The 18,912-nt window shown below is 31.7% G+C and overlaps 2 protein-coding genes across 2 annotated transcripts; both read right to left on the bottom strand.

Annotated features, from left to right (window-relative positions):
• Window positions 1–206: 206 nt before the first annotated feature.
• Window positions 207–1,048, bottom strand: LOC111398686 (auxin-responsive protein SAUR36-like). Its single transcript, XM_023025760.1, has one exon. The coding sequence runs from the start codon at window positions 856–858 to the stop codon at window positions 313–315; it is 546 nt and encodes a 181-aa protein (XP_022881528.1). The 5' UTR covers window positions 859–1,048; the 3' UTR covers window positions 207–312.
• A 9,782-nt stretch (window positions 1,049–10,830) lies between these two features.
• LOC111398757 (auxin-responsive protein SAUR36-like) lies at window positions 10,831–11,847 on the bottom strand. Its single transcript, XM_023025872.1, has one exon. It carries the CDS (start codon window positions 11,607–11,609, stop codon window positions 11,064–11,066), a length of 546 nt encoding a protein of 181 aa, XP_022881640.1. The 5' UTR covers window positions 11,610–11,847; the 3' UTR covers window positions 10,831–11,063.
• Window positions 11,848–18,912: the final 7,065 nt, after the last annotated feature.

Raw genomic sequence — 18,912 nt, forward strand, 5'->3', positions numbered from 1 at the left:
TTTTGTAACTCGTGTGCTTGCGCCCCTTGGAGGCACGTTGTTTTTCGTTTCCAATTGTAAAGTTCATCGCCAATAAAAGAACACCCTTTTTTGGGACTTTGTCTCAAGAGGTTTCGTCCCTTACACAATCGTCTGATCCCCTTTAATTGTTAGCGAGTTAACCCGCGCGAAACAAATTGTACAATCATATTTATATTAAACTGTCGAACAAAAAAACCCAAAAAAAAAACAAAAAGAAAAAGAAAAAGAACAAAAAAAAGTACTAAAATGTTTGTATCGTCATTATCATATGGATATGGACAGAAGAATCCATCAAGCCATCAAGTTATAATTGGATCGCTTCCACGTCAGCAACTTCCGGGTACACTGACCTGCCTTGATCCGACTATGAACCCGTTCAAACTCCGAGATCCGACAGGGTATGGTAATCCCGCCCGGATGATCAAAGCCGTATTCTTTTTCGGACTCCTTCAGCAAATCACCAAATGAAGGGTGATTAAAGTACACTACAGGAACCAAAATTCTCCGAAGATCTCCATCTTTCTGGCCCACGTAGACTGCTAAATGTCCCTTGGGAACAGTAACGGGATTTTCCTGAACTGTTTCTTGCCCAACGCGGTTGTATCCAGATCCCGGATCAGGACCAAGGTCCTTGGAGCTCATTATGGCCTTGGCTTTTCTCCGAATAAGGTGGGTCCAGTCGAGGAGTCTTGTAATGGGCCTATTCCGGAAGCTCCTAGGTCGGTCACGCAGCCGATATTCCTCCGGAGGTCCGTGCCGCCGGGAAACTGGCCGAAAAACACGTCTGAAAAGAGTGTTCACCCTGGGTTTGAGCAAGATACCTCGAATCTTTCCCATATTTTGATAAAAAAAAAAAAAAATAGAAGAATGAAGAAGTGTGTAAGGGTAGAGCAAGCAGTATTCGAAACTTTCTTTGATACTAAGAGTAAATGTTTATTATTGGTTTTGAGCTTCAAAATTGGCCGGCGGCTGTGGCTGAGAGAATGAATAGGAGAGTTTGTGGCTAATCAATTTTTATAGGCAAGGAGACATGAAAAGTTCAACCGTTCAAGGAAGTTGACGCGGTATTTGTGTACTAAAATTAACATATGGGAAATTTTTATATATAAAACGTATTTTTATTTAAAAACCTAACAAGTAAAAAGTAGTAGGCCAAAAATGAAAATAAAACAAGGAAGAATTGTCACTACTAAGTTCTAAACCAAAAGAAAAAGTAATGTTATTCATATCCACGGATGATTATAGAGAGTCTACGCGAAGAGCACAAAAGAAGTGAAGAAGAAAGCAAAAGAGGTCTGACCACAAATTAAAATTTCAAAGATAGCAAACTCAATTAAAAAGAGAGTGTTTTATATAGAATGTTACCTTTTGATCGTTGTTTTCGATAGAGAGTGGATGAGTTTGGGACGAATTGCTACTATTTGGGAAGATTGGTACGTGGTTTGAACTAGTTTAATTAATTAATTTAAAATGCTAATTCGCCTTTTCTTTTTAAAAAATTTAAAAAAAATGAGTAGTGCCACATAAAAGGTCTAAAACTTGTGTGCCTGTGAATAATATTATTTAAAAGAATAATTTTGATTACTAAAAGGTTGACTAGTAAGTGAATATTTATTTCAATTCCATTTTAAAAAGTATTCATTTTTATTCTCTCCAATTTTCTTCCTCTTACTATTATCCTCGTGGGGTATGTCAGATGGACCCCTATGTACATATTTTATGTACAACAAGCACAACCCATACCAGATTCCCGTGGAGAAGTATAACACGAAGTGACAAGGTAATTACCCACATTAATATTTTGTTGGCTTTTCAAGTTAAATTTGACTTTTAATTGGTGTTAGAATTTGGGTAAAAGTGAGGTCTTTTGTTTTGATTGGGTGTAGGGCTGGGCAAATCTCCCGAACCGAACCAAACCCGAACCGAACCGATCCGAACCCGACGGTTCTTGTCAAATTAAATACCAGAACGGGTATCTGAATTGAGAACCGACGGGTACGGTTCGGTTCTCGGTTCTAGACCAAGAACCGAAAAACCGAATATTTCTAATTTTTTTTTATATTGAGTAAATCAAATTATTTTAATTTTAATTTTTTCTAAACAAATTAACGATTTCTAAATTTAAATTTTTGGCCAAATAATTTGTTTCATTTCTAATTTTTTAATTTTTGGCCCAATTACCCATTTTATTGTTTCATTTCTTAGCCAAGCAAGATCAAATCCACTAAATAACCCTAAACACCAACACTAAAGTGCATAACGTTGTCTTGACTCTCGCACTCACTCTCGCAGCCTCGCTAATATTCCAAAACCTATACAATCATTGGCCGACACTGTGACCTCCAATCGAAGCTGTGACCTTCGCCAATCGAAACTTTGATCGTAGCGATCATTTGAACAAGGTAGTTTACAAGTCTCTGACATTCCAAAACCATTGAATGTATCATTAGTTGTATTTATATAATGTTGTTATAAATGTTAAAAAAATTTAATTATAGTACAGAATCGAACGGACCCGAACCGGACAGAACCGAACCCGAACGGTTCCATAATTATATTTAAAAATAATATTCTAAGGCATGCGTCCAATTTTTTCTAGTCTATCTTATGCAAGTCCTTTGCGCTCGTAATTGATTCTCATTAAATTAAAAAAAAAAAAATTTATCAATCACACGTTTTTTAATAAAATAATATTACACATAAACCTTAACACTTTTTCTTCCTTTTCAAACTTCGCATTTTTCAAAAAGTTACTATTCTCTTCATCAAAATGTGGAATAATGGAGTCTAAATACAGGCGAAGTTTCCTATTAAATTTTTTTTTTTGATGATTATACAATCAGGGTTGACAATCGTCTGAAAATCTGGACAGATTTTTCGATTTTTTGGGCGAATTTTGCAACAATTTTCTGGTTGAATCCCTTGAAATTATGGGGAGATTTTGGGTAGTAATTGAAGAGGATATTGTGGTCTTTCCAATGGTATCAAAATTTGACGGTATCGGTGATCGGAAGTGGTCGAAAAATTACCGCAAAAGTAGCCCAAAAAATTGAAATTTCAGTGACCATTTTTGAAAGTTTTTAAACTTCACTGACCATTTTTGAAAGCGCCTGGAAACTTTAGTGACAGTTACTGAAAGTTTTAAATTTCAGTGACCGTTTTGTAATTTTTGCCTAAGTTCATGACCATTTGTGAAATTAACCCATTTAGCTAAAGATCAAATTTTAGTAAATTTTAATTAAAAAAATTTGAAATATAAGATCGAAAAGTTAATAAAAATTGTAGATTCATGTAATATGTGGTCGAAGTTAAATTTTTAAAAATGAGGACCAAACATGAAGTTAATATCTCGACGAATAATTACTCTGACTTACTTTGCTTCTCAAATTAACTATCCTTTCTTCCTACATTACCACTTTCTCACTTATTCATCTTTTAGTCAAATGCAACAAGTTGAATGACATTACAACTAGTGCAAATAGTTTCAGATAACAACTCAGAAATTTTCAACTATAAACCTAGTTCAGTAGCATATTAGATCTGTCGTCAACTAATCATTTATTTCTTGATGCAGGTGTAACAAATCTTTGGTCGTGTTCTATCAAAATATCTAATTTTATTATCATATAATGCGTGATTGGAAAATAGTGAATCATATTATATAATTAAAATTAATTGTTAACTTTGATTTAGATTAAAATTAGAATTTTAGTTTTTACCAAAGAATGGCTCAATTTATCTGGACAATTATTGCATGTTTGTCTAGTTCTTGTTTGGCTACATTGACAAAGACTTTCGTCACCGTTTTATAACCATGGAATATTTCTCTCCTGAATTGTCCAATCCAATTATGCTGGTTGGCTGGCTGCGCATGAGTGGAATCGGCAAGGAGATCACGAGTCACGTACGGAATGCCAATTGTGGAATTGACACCTGGCCCCATTTGGGGAATGCATTTTTAATAGCATATTAATGGAAAATGTGTGGTTAAAAAATAATGAAAAGTTCAAAACTTCCGTGTAATATTATTTTTTTGAAAAATGTTTGATTGAAATGATATCAAAACACTGTTTAAAAATGCATTTTTCAAAAGAACTGAGCTCAAACAAGGGCCTATTTTGAAGACTTGTGAATTTATTATTGCAATATGCTTGATTAAATTATTAGATTAAAAGGCATTAGGTCGATAAAAACCTATCTAGTGTAATTGATAGGCATTGCATATTCAACTATATATGCAAAAAAAAAAAAAAAAAAAACGAATTTCATATTCAACTATATATGCAAAAAAAAAAAAAAAAAAAAACCAAAAAGGGAAAAAAAACAATATAAGAAAAAAAAAAAAAAAAAAAAAACCTATAAAGTGTAAATGATAGGCATTGCATATTGCATATTCAACTATATATGCAAATATGCAAAAAGAACCAATAAAGTATAAAGATAGGCATTGTATATTCAACTATATATGCAAAAAAACCTTATAAAGTGTAAATGCTAGGCATTGCATATTGCATATTCAACTATATATGCAAAAAAACCTATAAATTGTAATTGATTGGCATTGCATATTCAACTATATATGCAAAAAAACCTATAAAGTGTAGACGATAAGCATTGCATATTCAACTATATATGCAAAAAAAACCTATAAAATGTAATCGATAGGCATTGCATATTGCATATTCAACTATATATGGAAGGTTAGACCTATAATTTTATTAGGACAGCCACTATACTTAGATAAAAGAAACGAGTTTAGAATTGTGAAGAGGGCAAAGGATAGGACATTCTTGTGAAAATGGAACGTGTGCATTATGGAGTGGACAAGAAAAAATTGAGAGAAGCTTGTCGTTCTTTCTACCAATCTCATTTTCCTTCTGGTGATTCTTTTGACGATAGGGTATCATTTTCATCACCAAAATATTAGAGGTAGTATTTACACGATAAGCATGCTATAAATGTTAGAATAAATACATATTATTGGATTAACAATGAATTTTTTAGTCAACTTTGATAGTCTTTTTCCGCAGGTTCCATGACTAATTAAAAGTGTTAAATTAGGCTATAATTATAATTAATGACTGTCAAAGGAGTTTACAATTGTATAATAAGTTGATTAAACGGACATTTATGGGAATTAAAATATCTCTTTGCTCTTTAGATAATATCATGGAGAACTTTAAATGAGAGTCTTTTGATAATAAACATGCTTGGTTACTAGGGTCACATGGGCCCTGGTATTAAAGGGGTGCCACTTGGCATCCCCCTATGGATGGAGAGCCCGATAAAGGTGATTCATCTTACAAAGTAATGTACTTTCTTGGCGTTGTAATTATGATCATTAGTTACTGTAGCCCATGCTCGTTACTTGGGCCAAAGGATAGCCTAGCCTAGCCCTCGTGAAGGGAACATTTGACAATTTAGATGCGCATTGGGAACTAGGTATGATCTAGACAGCTTTCTTGCATTCGATCTAAAATTGTGCAATTAATATTCAAAATTTTACAAGCTTTATGAGAGTTCATAGTCATTTGAGAAAAAAATGAAATCAAGTTCTGGTTCACTGGACGAAGTTAGTATAATGAGATATTGATTATTAATCATAAGGTTGTATTTTGAGAGTCCATCTTGACTATCATGTTAGCATTGGTGCATGATATGAAATTTATCTTAACAAGATTTGCTTCAACATACCTCGCTTGATTTATCGTTGTTTAAACTCCTTAAATTTCTATAGTAATTCTAATCGATATTCGATGAACATAAATACTATTGGATCGTAATTTGATCTTTAGGTAAAACTTGAACCAATAAGAATTTTCAAAATATTGGAGACAAATTATAATTTTCAAGTGAATTATGTTTGTCATGATTACCTAAAAGAAGGACTTATTTTGGAAATAATATTAAAAATAAAAATATCCTTGTATTCTTATTGGCCTGATTTAAGTGCCATGTAAAGATTTACCTATCAGCATGTCATGGTCCAAAGTGATGTGACTTGAGGCTTGACGTGATTTTGGAAGGCCATGGAACAAAGTGGGAAAATGAGGTAGACTTGTGGAAAATTAGTCCAAGCTTTCGGCATTTTATGGCGATGAGGGCATCGCGTAATTCAGTAAGGAATTACTTATGTTCTCCCAGGTCAAGGCCATAACAATCAGCGCAAATGTGGTACTTCGACAGGACATAACTGCTTACGTCCGGGGGGACGCAGGCAGGCCATGTGGGATGTGCAAGCAAAGAAATCAAATTTTGCCAAAATTCAAAAATCGTTTGAAGAGGATAAGTACTGTGGATTGCAGCCAGTTGTTTTGGACGCAATTGGATGCCAACTTGTGCAACTTGCATGAAGAAGACAAATTCAACTTAACTGCTTCAAGCTTGATGGAAGAAGCAAAGTTCAACTCAGTTCCTACTACTACAAACCGATATACCAACTGCACAGAGTTGACAAGGGACATACAACTTGCACATATCAACTTGCATAGAGGTGTAGATAATTGCAAATTGCTAGGAAGCAAAGATGGCATTGGCTAACACTTGTATTAAGGACGCTAATTTCAACTTGCATAAAGTGGATGACAACATTCAACCAATAATGACCCTTGGATAAATTAAATCTTGGCCATTGATTCCAACTTGTTTTTTAAAGACTTTGCCTATAAATAAAGGTGTTGGATTTTAACTCACAAATTTATATCGTATTCATACATAGATTAACTTTGTCAATCAAAACTAATTGAATAATACGTGTGGTAATGTTATGGCAGACACTTTACTAATTAATTATGCATATTATACATGAATTTTACCCCATGTCAAAATCATACGTTAATTTTATCCCTTGTACCAAAATCATGCATGAATTAAGTTACGTTTGTCAAACTAACATGACAAACGAAGTGCCTACGTGAAAGTGACGTGACGGACATTTGGGATATCAAACAATATCATTTAAATTGCATTTTTTAGGAAATCTAAATGCATTTGATTTCAAAAGAACACAACTGTTTGGAGTTTATTGAGCATTTTAAAGCTAATTACATAAATAAATAAGAAGAAATGAAAAAAGACCGTTTATATTTTCTCGAACTATTTAACATTATATTTAAGATGAAAATTTCTATGATTGATCATATATTTAACAGGGTTGTGCTTGGTGTACATAATTTATGTACATACGGGGACCCATCCCATATGAGGGGTATAGACACACCTAAGTATACCAAGAATTTTCATATTTAACATCACCAAAATATTGGATACATTCTTGATTCTACGACTACCATTCACATATTTCATTAAATGGCATGGTTTGGTACGTCAAGTATCTTCGTTTGCCACATGGATTGTTTTGTTAATTTTAATCGATAAAAATTGATCCATGAATGGATGAGATACATATTTGAGAGAGAACGTATAATTTTGATTCAAAGAGATCACGTATGCTTTTAATACAAGGGATAAAGTTCATGTATGATTTTGAGACATTAGAATAAAGTTCTGTATGAGTTCGGAGGGTAGTATGATTTTGATACAAAAAGAAAAGCTCATGTATCGTTCACGTAATTAACTAGTCAAATGACAGCCAGATTATTGCCATGTGGGCACCATTTTTATCACGTGGATTGTTCCATTAGTTATGACCGACGAAGTTAATTCATATACAAATTTATGAGATTATGATACAAAGCTAAACTTATGTATAAATTTGGTACATATGATAAAGTTCATGTGCCATTTGCTCATTTAACAACCCAAAATAAAAATAATAATAGTAGTAGTACCAGCAGCAATGGCAACGGTAGCAGTAGTAGTGGTGGTGATGACAAGCTTCTAGGGGAAAAGAATTATTAATTTATTTCTTTTCATAAAAAATAGTCCAATTGTAGTTAGGGTATTAACTTTTTCAAAAAGTGCAAATAAGTTCTGATTTTTTCATTTTTAATCGTGCAAACCCTTACCTTTGGGCAAAAAAGCCGTCAAAGGTTTTTTTTTTTAACCCAAAGGTTAAAAATTGCATTTTTGAAAATGAAAGGTTCGAAATCCATTTACACTTATTAAAAAGGTTAGGTACCCATTTACTAGTGATTCTTTATGAGGAAATTAGGCGTCGTACCCTCCGTTTTTAATTGTTTTGATTAATACTCTTTAATTAACTAAACATCTTAAAAGGTAGTAGCAATTACGTCCAAAAACCACAACCCAATTAACAAGCCCAAACTTAACCCGACATATTCAGACTCCTCATTCCGTAGAAATCGTCGGCGTCCTTCTCCAGCAAGGTGACAGATTCCGACATTTTTATCACTTTTTCGAATTTGTAGAATTTTTTTTTAATATCTGTCACTATTTTTGAAAATCTATCACTTTTTGAGTGTGTCACTTTTTTGAATGGCTGTCACTTTTTCGAATTTGTAATTTTTTTTAAACATCTGTCACTCTTTTTGAAAATTGTCACTTTTTAAGTGTATCCTTATTTTGAATTGCTGTCACTTTTTCAAATTTGTAGAATTTATTTTTTAACGTCTGTCACTTTATTGTGTATATCATTTTTTTTGAATTTGTTTCTTTGAGCGTCTGTCACTTTTTTTGAAATTTCGTCGCTTTTTGAGTATGTCACTTTTTTGAATTTATAGAATTTATTTTTTTAGCATCTATCACTTTTTTTGAGTGTGTTTCTTTTTTGAATTTGTAGAATTTTTTTGAGCATGTCACTTTTTTTAATTATTGTCACTTGTTTTTAGTATCACTTTTTCGAATTTGTAGAATTTATTTTTTCGAACATCTGTCACTCTTTTTAAATTCTGTCACTTTTTGAGTGTATCACTTTTTTGAATTGCTGTCACTTTTTCCAATTTGTAGAATTTATTTTTTTAACGTCTATCACTTTATTGTGTATATCACTTTTTTTGAATTTGTTTCTTTGAGCATCTATCACTTTTTGTCTGAAATTCTGTCACTTTTTTGAATTTTTAGAATTTATTTTTTCAGCATCTACCACTTTTTTGAATTTGTAGAATTTTTTTGAGTATTTGTCACTTTTTTGAATTGTTGTCACTTTTTTTTTAGTGTCACTTTTTCGAATTTGTAGAATTTATTTTTTTGAATGTCTGTCACTCTTATTAAATTCTGATACTTTTTGAGTGTGTCACTTTTTCGAATTTATAGAATTTATTTTTTTAACGTCTGTCACTTTTTTGTGTGTATCACTTTTTTTGAATTTGTAGAATTTGTTTTTTTTAGCTTCTTTCACCTTTTTTGAAACTTTGTGTCACTTTTTGAGTGTTCACTTTTTTGAATTTGTAGAATTTATTTTTTCAGCATCTTTCACTTTTTTCAATTTTTGTCATCTTTTTTAGTGTGTCACGTTTTTGAATTTGTAGAATATTTTTTAGCGTCTGTCAGTTTTTTGAATTTGTAGAATTTATATTTTTGAACATCTATCAATTTTTTTAATTTATAGAATTTATTTTTTTGAGCGTCCATCACTTTTTTGAATTTCTGTTACTTTTTTTTGAATTTGTAGATTTTTTTGAGTGTCTGACGCCTTTTTAAAATTTTTGTTACTTTTTTTCTGTCACTTTTTAATATTTCTATAACTTTTTTAGTATTTGTCATTTTTTTAGTTTTTATCAATTTTTTTTAAATTTTTATCACATTCTTATAGAACTGTTGCTATTTCTAAATATTAACAGAGTAAGCAAATTTGAATTACAATATATAATAACTAAAAAAAATAAAAAATTAGTAGAATGAAATATGAATCATTGTCAATTCAAACAAGTACACAATATAAAAAAGTCTATCAATAGAAGTATGTGGCTTGGGACGAGGAAGGGTCCGGTGGTGTGTCAGATGGTAGGATGAAGGGTGGGATAATTGGTTAAGAAAATGAAATCTGGTGTTTGTTGGGGGAAAAAATAGACAGTATTTTTTACGTCAACATAACAATTACCATAATTTTTCTAAATGTCCCAAATTTTATGGGTATATATGTAACTATCCCATTCTTTATTTGGTCCCTGCCTATTGGGCCACACTACATATCACCATGTATGTTGATTCTTCTAATGTTTAGTATGATTTGCTAACAAGGACACCTCACACCTATAATGATGAATCATTTACCACCAAATAATCTAACATTCTTTAACACTTTATTTTTGTTATAAATTGTAACAATAGATATATTAAGTAGGTGGGTCCCAAGCATCGCATGAACTAAGATAACTCAATGGAAGAAAAATTTACAACACGGGTACTTTGTCATTTATATAATCTTTTACAGATTGACAAAAGTGAAGGAATTTTTTTAATTTGGTTTATGAGATTTCGATCCAATTAAATCTCATCATATCATTTGTTGCTAAACTAATCTGTAAATTGTGGTGTACATATAACACATATCCCGAATACCATGATATATACACTTGGATACATTGAAAAATAACTTGCTCATTGATTACTAAAAATAGTAAACTATAATTGTTTATTTAGAGGGCGAATACTAGAAAGTTTAACAAAACTTGAAACAACAATTACTCGTGATGGAGAAGACTTTTATAATTCGATGAATCATAGCAAGTATTTACAAATAGTGCGATTCTTCAGTAATTGAAAAATTATAATTTAAATTAATATTTATTAAGTGCTGTCAAAATTGACCAAACTAAGATCATGAATGATCAAGTGGGATAAGTATAGCTAAGTTTCTTGACATCAAGACTTGTTAAAAAAAAAATAATAATAAATCAAGTTAATTGGCCGAATTCTGTCAATATGTTTCACTTTCGATTCGATCCCAATTCAACTCTAATTAAACATTTTAAGCGCTGTCTCATTTCCCTTTTGGATCAATATTGTAGTTAGAGTTCAAGAAAGCTTATTACTGAAACCTCCAAACTTCTTTTTAACTTCTTTATAATTGTACAATCATATTTTTTTTAAACTGTCAAAAAAATAATAATAAAAAGAACAAAAAAAGCACTAAAATGTCTGTATCGTCATCATCATATGGATATGGACAGAAGAATTCATCAAGTCATCATGTTTGAATTGGATCGCTTCCACGTCAGCAACTTCCGGGTACACTGACCTGCCTTGATCAGACTACGAACCCGCTCAAACTCCGAGATCCGACAGGGTATGGTAATCCCGCCTGGATGATCAAACCCGCATTCTTTTTCGGACTTCTTCAGCAAATCACCAAATGAAGGGTGATTAAAGTACACTACAGGAACCAAAATTCTCCGGAGATATCCATCTTTCTGTCCCACGTAGACTGGTAAATGTCCCTTCGGAACATTAACGGGATTTTCCTGAACTGTTTCTTGCCCGACCCGATTGTATCCAGATCCCGGATCAGGACCAAGGTCCTTGGAGCTCATTATGTCCTTGGCTTTCCTCCGAATAAGGTGGGTCCAGTCGAGGAGTCTTGAAATGGGCCTACTCCGGAAGCTCCTAGGTCGGTCAAGCGGCCGATATTCCTCCGGAGGTCCGTGTCGCCGGGAAACTGGCCGAAAAACACGTCTGAAAAGAGTGTTCACCCTGGGTTTGAGCAAGATACCTCGAATCTTTCCCATATTTTGATAAAAAAAAAATAAAAATAGAAGAATGAAGAAGTGAGTAAGGGTAGAGCAAGCAGTATTCGAAACTTTCTTTGATACTAAAGGAATAAATGTTTATTATGGGTTTTGAGCTTGAAAATTGGTCGGCGGCAGTGGGTGAGAAAATGAATAGGAGAGTTTGTGGTTAATCAATTTATATAGCCAAGGAGACCTGAAAAGTTCAACTGTTCAAGCAAGTTGACGCGGTATTTGTGTACTAAAATTAACATATGGGAATTTTTTTTTTTTTTTTTTTTTTACAAGGTGTCCGGGTGCGTTCGACTAGATCCTTGTCCCTGAACCTCCGACCCCTCAGCAGCTCAGGGAGGTAAATCGCAGGATGTGCCCTTGTTGGCTCCCAGGTTCCCACAACTCATTTGGACTCCTTCCGCAAAGAGAGCCCTCCTCACTGGGCGTTTGTTCACACCAATGACTTCCTCTCCATGTGGCTCCCAGTGTTAACTCCAGGAATCGAACTCTCCACCCTTGCTTCCAGCGTTCCAGCGAAGTGATTGTTCCACCAACTCGAATGTGCCCTGGGGGGCAACATATGGGAATTTTTTACATATAGAAGAGGGGGTACAACATAAAAACGTATTAAAACCCTAAGAAGTAAAAAAGTAGTAGGCCAAAAATGAAAATAAAACAAGGAAGAATTGTTCACTACTAAGTTCTAAACCAAAAGAAAAAGTAATGTTTTTTTTTTTTTTTAACGAGGTGTCCCAGCTTACGTCAGATTATATCCTCGTCTCTGAACTTCTGGCCCCTCAGCAGCTCAGGGAGGTAAATCGCGGAATGTGCCCAAGTTGACCAGGGTTCAAACAGCCTTTATACTCCTGGGCCCAAGGGAGCCTCCTCCATAGTTATTATATCACCAAACTGCTCCAACCCTTCCTCTGGTTATTACAACACTCAGCTGCTCCAATCAGGAATCGAACTCTCCACGCTGGGGTTGCGAGCCCCGCACTAATTATAGACCATCTACGCGAAGAGCACAAAAGAAGTGAAGAAGAAAGCAAGAGAGGTATGACCACCAATTAAATTTTCAAAGATTGCAAATTCAATAAAAAGAGCGTGTTTTATATAAAATGTTACCTCTTGATCGTTGTTTTCGATAGAGGGTGGATGAGTTTGGGACGAATTGCTAATATTTGGGAAGATTGGTATGTGGTTTGAACTCGTTTAATTAATTAATTAAAAATGCTCATTTGCATTTTTTTTTTAATTCTAAAAAAATGAGTAGTGCCACATAAAAGTCTAAAATCTTGAGTGATTATGAATAATATTATTTAAAAGAACAATTTTGAATTCTAAAAGGTTGACTAGTAAGTGATTATTTATTTCAATTCCATTCTAAAAAATATTCATTTTTATTTTCTCCAATTTTCTTCTTCCGACTATTATCCTCTTAGGGTGTGATGGAGATGGACCCTTATGTACATATCTGATATACACCAAGCATTACCCATGCCAAATTATCGTGGAGAAGTATAACACGAAGTGACAAGGAAATTACCCACATTAATATTTTGTTGGCTTTTCAAGTTAAATTTGACTTTTTAATTGTTGTTAGAATTTGGGTAAAGTGAGGTCTTTTGTTTTGATTGGGTGTTAATTCTGGTTGACTATGCTTTTTGTGTTGGGTATAACTGTTCAAAATTGGTGGCATAACATAACATTCAAAAAGTATTTTCTCCCAAAAATAATTCGAAATATATTTCATATATCATGCCACGTATTTCTAAGGAGTGTGCACGTGGATTCCATATCCGATAAATGTATTATTTTTATAAATTTCAATATGAATGTTCTCTAACTTTTTCGAATACGAATAGATGCATGCATATTTTTCTAAGAGACGTGAGAAAGTCGAATTGTAATTTGTTCGTCTATTGTTTTGAAGTTGTTAAAGTCAATTGCATTCAAAGAAAATATATTTTTTCATTTTTAAAAATAATATTCTAAGGCATGCGTCCAATTTTTTCTAGTCTATCTTATATAAGTCCTTTAAGCTCATGTTTGGTTCTCATTAAATTAAAATTTATTTTTCTCTCTCTTTTTATCAATCACATATTTTTTGAATAAAATTATATTACAAGTAAATATAAATTTTTTTTTCAATCTCGCGTTTTTAAAAAAATTGTTATTCCCCTCATTAAAATGCAGAATAATGGAACCCAAACAGAGGCGAAGTTTCCTATTAAAAAAGAAATTTGTTGGTTGTACAACTAGGGTTGACAATCTTTTCATAAGAGGGAGGTTCACTATTTTTTTTATTGATCGTGGGCTCCCCTCTCATGTGTGTTATTGTCAACCTCAATTATACATGTAACATTTACATGGCCGATTGAAAAATTCCTCGTTCTCTTAAAAGAGAGAATGTTATATTTTCTCCATTTTCTCACGCTATCAACTATCAATCATATCTTATAATTTTATTATTAGTAATATTTTTTTAAATAATATTTTGTCACACCGTATATATATTTTTTAATTGGTTGAGTAGAAACGACTTTGTTTACTATTTTACCTGCAACTTACATGCTTTGAATCTGACACACGGTACTCTTTCTTCATTTTCTCACGCTATCAACTATCAACCATATCCTATAATTATATTAGTAATAATATTTTTAAATTTTTTTTACATAATAGCTATTATTTATTTCTAAAATGTAAAAAGTTACTTATAACTAAAAAAATCATTTCAAGTTATTTAAAAGTAAAACGAGCTTATAATTGTAAAAGCTACTTATAAGTAAAAAAATAAAAAATATTAACATAAATTTTTTTTAAGTATAAATATTTAGATATATTTAGTTTTTTAAATTGAATATTAATGAAAAGATTAGATAATCTAAAAAGTTACTTACAAGTAAAAAATCACTTTAAAATATTTAAAAGTAATAAAAAAACTTATAATTGTAAAAGCTACTTAGATAAAAAAAAAATATTAATTTCAACATTTTTAAGTAAATATTTAGATATATTTATTTTTTTAAAATTAAGTATTAATAAAATATTACTGTAATTAAAAAAAAACATATATGTGTTGCACAGAGTGAAAGTCCATTCCGTGCTTTTAGCATTCCATGCACGGATGCATGGAGTGAAAGCACTCCATGCATTTTATTTTATTTTTATTATAGTAATTTTTTTATTAATACTTAATTTTAAAAAATTAAATATATCTAAATATTTATTTAAAAATGTTGAAGTTAATATTTTTTTTAATCTATAAGTAACTTTTATAATTGTAAGTTTTTTATTATTTTTAAATAACTTGAAGTGATTTTTTTTACTTATAAAGAACTTTCTGCATTCTAAATAGTGTAATCTTTTTATTAATATTTAATTTAAAAAACTAAATATATCTAAATATTTATACTTAAAAAATTTTAAGTTAATATTTTTACTTATAAGTAGATTTTGTAATTATAAGTGAATAAGAGATTAATATTTTTTTTTTTACCTATAAGTAGCTTTTACAATTATAAGTTATTATTATTATTTTTAAATAACTTGATGTGCTTTAACTTTTTAATTTCTAGATAGCGCAATCTTTTTATTAATATTTAATTTAAAAATAAAAATAAAAAAACTCTTAAAAGATGGGGTTGAGATCACTATTCATTCTTGTCACTTAAGTTTTCACGCTTGCTTGGTTTATACTATTCACAAACTGGTTCACAAAATGTCCCTTGAAAGTGGGCTTTGTTCTCTCTCGCTTTCATTTCTCCATACCAAAGAAAACTCTACCACACTGATTCTCAAAATCTGAGATCTTGAAACTCAGAGGGACGAATGAAAGATCTTAAGAAGGAAACTGCAGTATAAAGCGTATAAAGTGACAAGACAATCTAATCAAAGATGGGTAAACAACTTCTTCTACGGGAGGTTCTCAGTTTATTAATTTATCTTTTCTCTTCAACCTTTTCTACAACCCTTTCTTTTTGCAAGGTGGGAGCTTAATTCAAATTCTTTAAAGAATTCAAATCCCCGACCAAAATGGTTTTAATTATAGTAAAAAATAAGAAATAGAAACCCCGAAAAATGAAAATGATTGTATTAGAGAAGAACAACATAATAGCGTCATTGGTAAATCAGGTTTGTGGCAGGTTTATTGTCGGATATGCTGAGGAGATAATATAGAGATTGGAGAGGAGTGAGGAACAATGGCCATAGCACCAAAATGTGGTTACACGCAAGCGCATTTGCAAGAAGTGGATGACGGTTACAAAAGACGTGTTCGGAGGTGTCAATTAATCCACGGAGTGCCAAAATCACTTTCCCTTCTTTTCTTAAAAAGGTTGAATCTTTGTGTTTATGGTCTATTTTGAAGTACTTATGTTTCAAGTTAGTGATTTGGTGGATTTTGATATTAGCAATCTAAGTTTGGTTTTGGAATTGTTGTTCATTTAATAACTATGTAGACTTATGGCATCCGAATTGTGATAGAAATGACCTTTTCAAATTTGAAATGGTTGTTTATGAATGAAAATTGTCGTGTTGCCAATGGCTTTTAAGAAATAGCTGTAATTCATCTGTAATTCATTAGTGATTTTCTATTGAACCGATTTTGGTCCATTTTATTTAATTGATGATTCTACTTTGTGTAATTTCATTAGACTTAGGCTAAGTTTCTTGGAATAAAATGATGCATATGGTTGTACAAGCTAATAACGTTCATTTGGAAATATTCAGTAGCAAAAATTGTTGAGTGTTCTGCAGTAGTTGATTAACTGAAAGCATTGGATATGCGATTTGGGCAAAAAAGATTTGGTGGTTATTGATTGTTTTTTAGTTTTCTATGTTTCTTGCATTTAGCATGTTTTATTATTGTTTAAAAATGCGTGATATCTTTAAATTTTATCTATGCTGAACTAAGAACTTTGGAAATTATGTTGGCTGATGCTCTAACTTTCTTTTATTTTGCAGCTAGGGTCTCGAGAGTGTCCATATCGATGTCTTATAAAGCGTGAACAAAAGAATGTAACATTTTATCTCTGTCTTGCTCTTTCACAATGTAAGTAAATCTTTGTTGGAAGTTTCTAAGATAACTTATAAATTGAAATTTGCTTGTGTACCAAATGATATTTAATCATTTTCTATCTAGTGAATTGTTTAAGTAAAATCTTGAAGTTTAACATCTATAGTTAAAAGGATCGTTAAAATCTGTTGGGTTATTAGTCTTAATATCTTGTGAGGAGAGACATCATGTTTGATGTTTGCTAAGTATCTTGACTTGGTCCGTAAATTTTTCTTCATTTCTTGTGCCGCAATGACTATTTTGAATGCCATATAGCAAACCTTAGTGACTATTTCAAATGCCATGACAAATATTTATGCTACTATTTCAAATATTGTAGCCCAACTAACATTTTAAAAGGCGACATACTATAACTCAATATATTTAACACACTAACATTACATTGAAAATAATTCAATCCGTACATTGTACAGGTAAAGACTAGTAATAAATAAAAAATAAGGAAAAAAAGTCTCCAAAGTACAAATTGTAAATATCCGTACATGCGGTCTTGTACATGTCTTGTTCGTGCACGTGGCTTTGTAAAAGTCTTTGTTATTTGTGGGCCAACGTTGGCCCCACTTTGGGTAAAATCCAGGCCTTTCTAAAGTTGTGGGCCGGCCGGTTTAGTGAAAGAGAACCAAAATGCACGAAGCTTGACTTTTTTTTTTCTTTTTTATTATATTCAAGCCGCCTCTATCAATTAGGAAGCAAAACATTATTATTTAGGGGAGCGGGGAACAAGATTCAATGGAAAAGAAGTTTTGATTGCAATCAGACTTATCATGTTGTCCACCGTGTTTTAATAAATCATCAAAAATACAAGTCCGCACTATTAGCTAAAGATTACATTTTAGTAAATTTTAATTAAAAAAATTGAAATATAAGATCGAAAAGTTAATAAAAATTGTAGATTCATGTAATATGTGGTCGAAATTAAATTTTTAAAAATAAGGACCAAACATGAAGTTAATATCTCGACGAACAATTATGCTGACTTACTTTGCTTCTCCAATTAACTATCCTTTCTTCCTACATTACTACTTTCTCGTTTATTCATCTTTTAGTCAAATGCAACAAGTTGCATGACATTACAACTAGTATAAATGGTTTCAGATAACAATGCACAAATTTTCAACTACAAACCTAGTTCAGTAGCATATCAAATCTGTCGTCAACTGATCATTTATTTCTTGATGCAAGTGTAACAAATCTTTGGTCGCATTCTATCAAAATATCTAATTTTATTATCATATAATGTGTGATTGGAAAATAGCGAATCATATTATATAATTTAAATTAATCGTTAATTTCAAATTAGATTAAGGCCTTGTTTGAAACACATTATTTGAAAAAAATATATTATTTAACAGTGATTTGACATCATTTCAACTATACATACTTTAATAAAATAATATTACACACAAATTCAAAATTTTTCCTTATTTTTTAACCACACATTTTCCATTAATATACTATTTAAAAATGCATTTTCATTCCAATAATGTGACTCGAACAAGGGCTAAAATTTGAATTTTAGTTTATATTGCATGTCCGTCTGGTTCTCATTTGGCTACATTGACAGAGACTTCCGTCACCATTATATAACCATAAAATATCTCTCTCTTGACTTGTCCAATATGCTGGCTGCGCATGAGTGGAATCGGCAAGGAGATCGAGTCATGTACGGAATGCCAATTGTGGAATTGACACCTAGCCCTTGTTTGAGCCCCATTTTAAGCGGAAAATGTATTTTTTAATAGTATATTGATAGAAAATGTGCGATTAAAAAATGAGGAAAAATTTTGAATTTACGTGTAATATTATTTTGAATAATTATTGGTGTACATTATGGACACCATACACATGGCGCCCAGGCGCTGGGTGGGCCAGGCGCCCCTCCAATGGAGGGCGCCATGTGTGCATTATGAACACCATTATGGTGTCCATAATATACCTATAGAACAATTCTATTATTTTATTGTAGAACGTGTAATTGAAATGATGTCAAAATACTATTTAAGAATACATTTTTTTTAAGAATGAGGCTCAAATAAGGGCCTATTTTGAAGACTAGTGAATTTATTATTTACAGGTGCTCGATTAAATTATTAGATTAAAACGCATTAGGTAGATAAAAACCTATAACATGTAATCGACGGGCATTGCATATTCAACTATATATGCAAAAAAAAAAAAAAAAATCCTATAAAGTGTAGACGATAAGCATTGCATATTCAACTATATATG

Source organism: Olea europaea, chromosome 1 (genome assembly GCF_002742605.1).
Source record: "Olea europaea var. sylvestris chromosome 1, O_europaea_v1, whole genome shotgun sequence".
Taxonomy (NCBI): Eukaryota; Viridiplantae; Streptophyta; class Magnoliopsida; order Lamiales; family Oleaceae; genus Olea; species Olea europaea.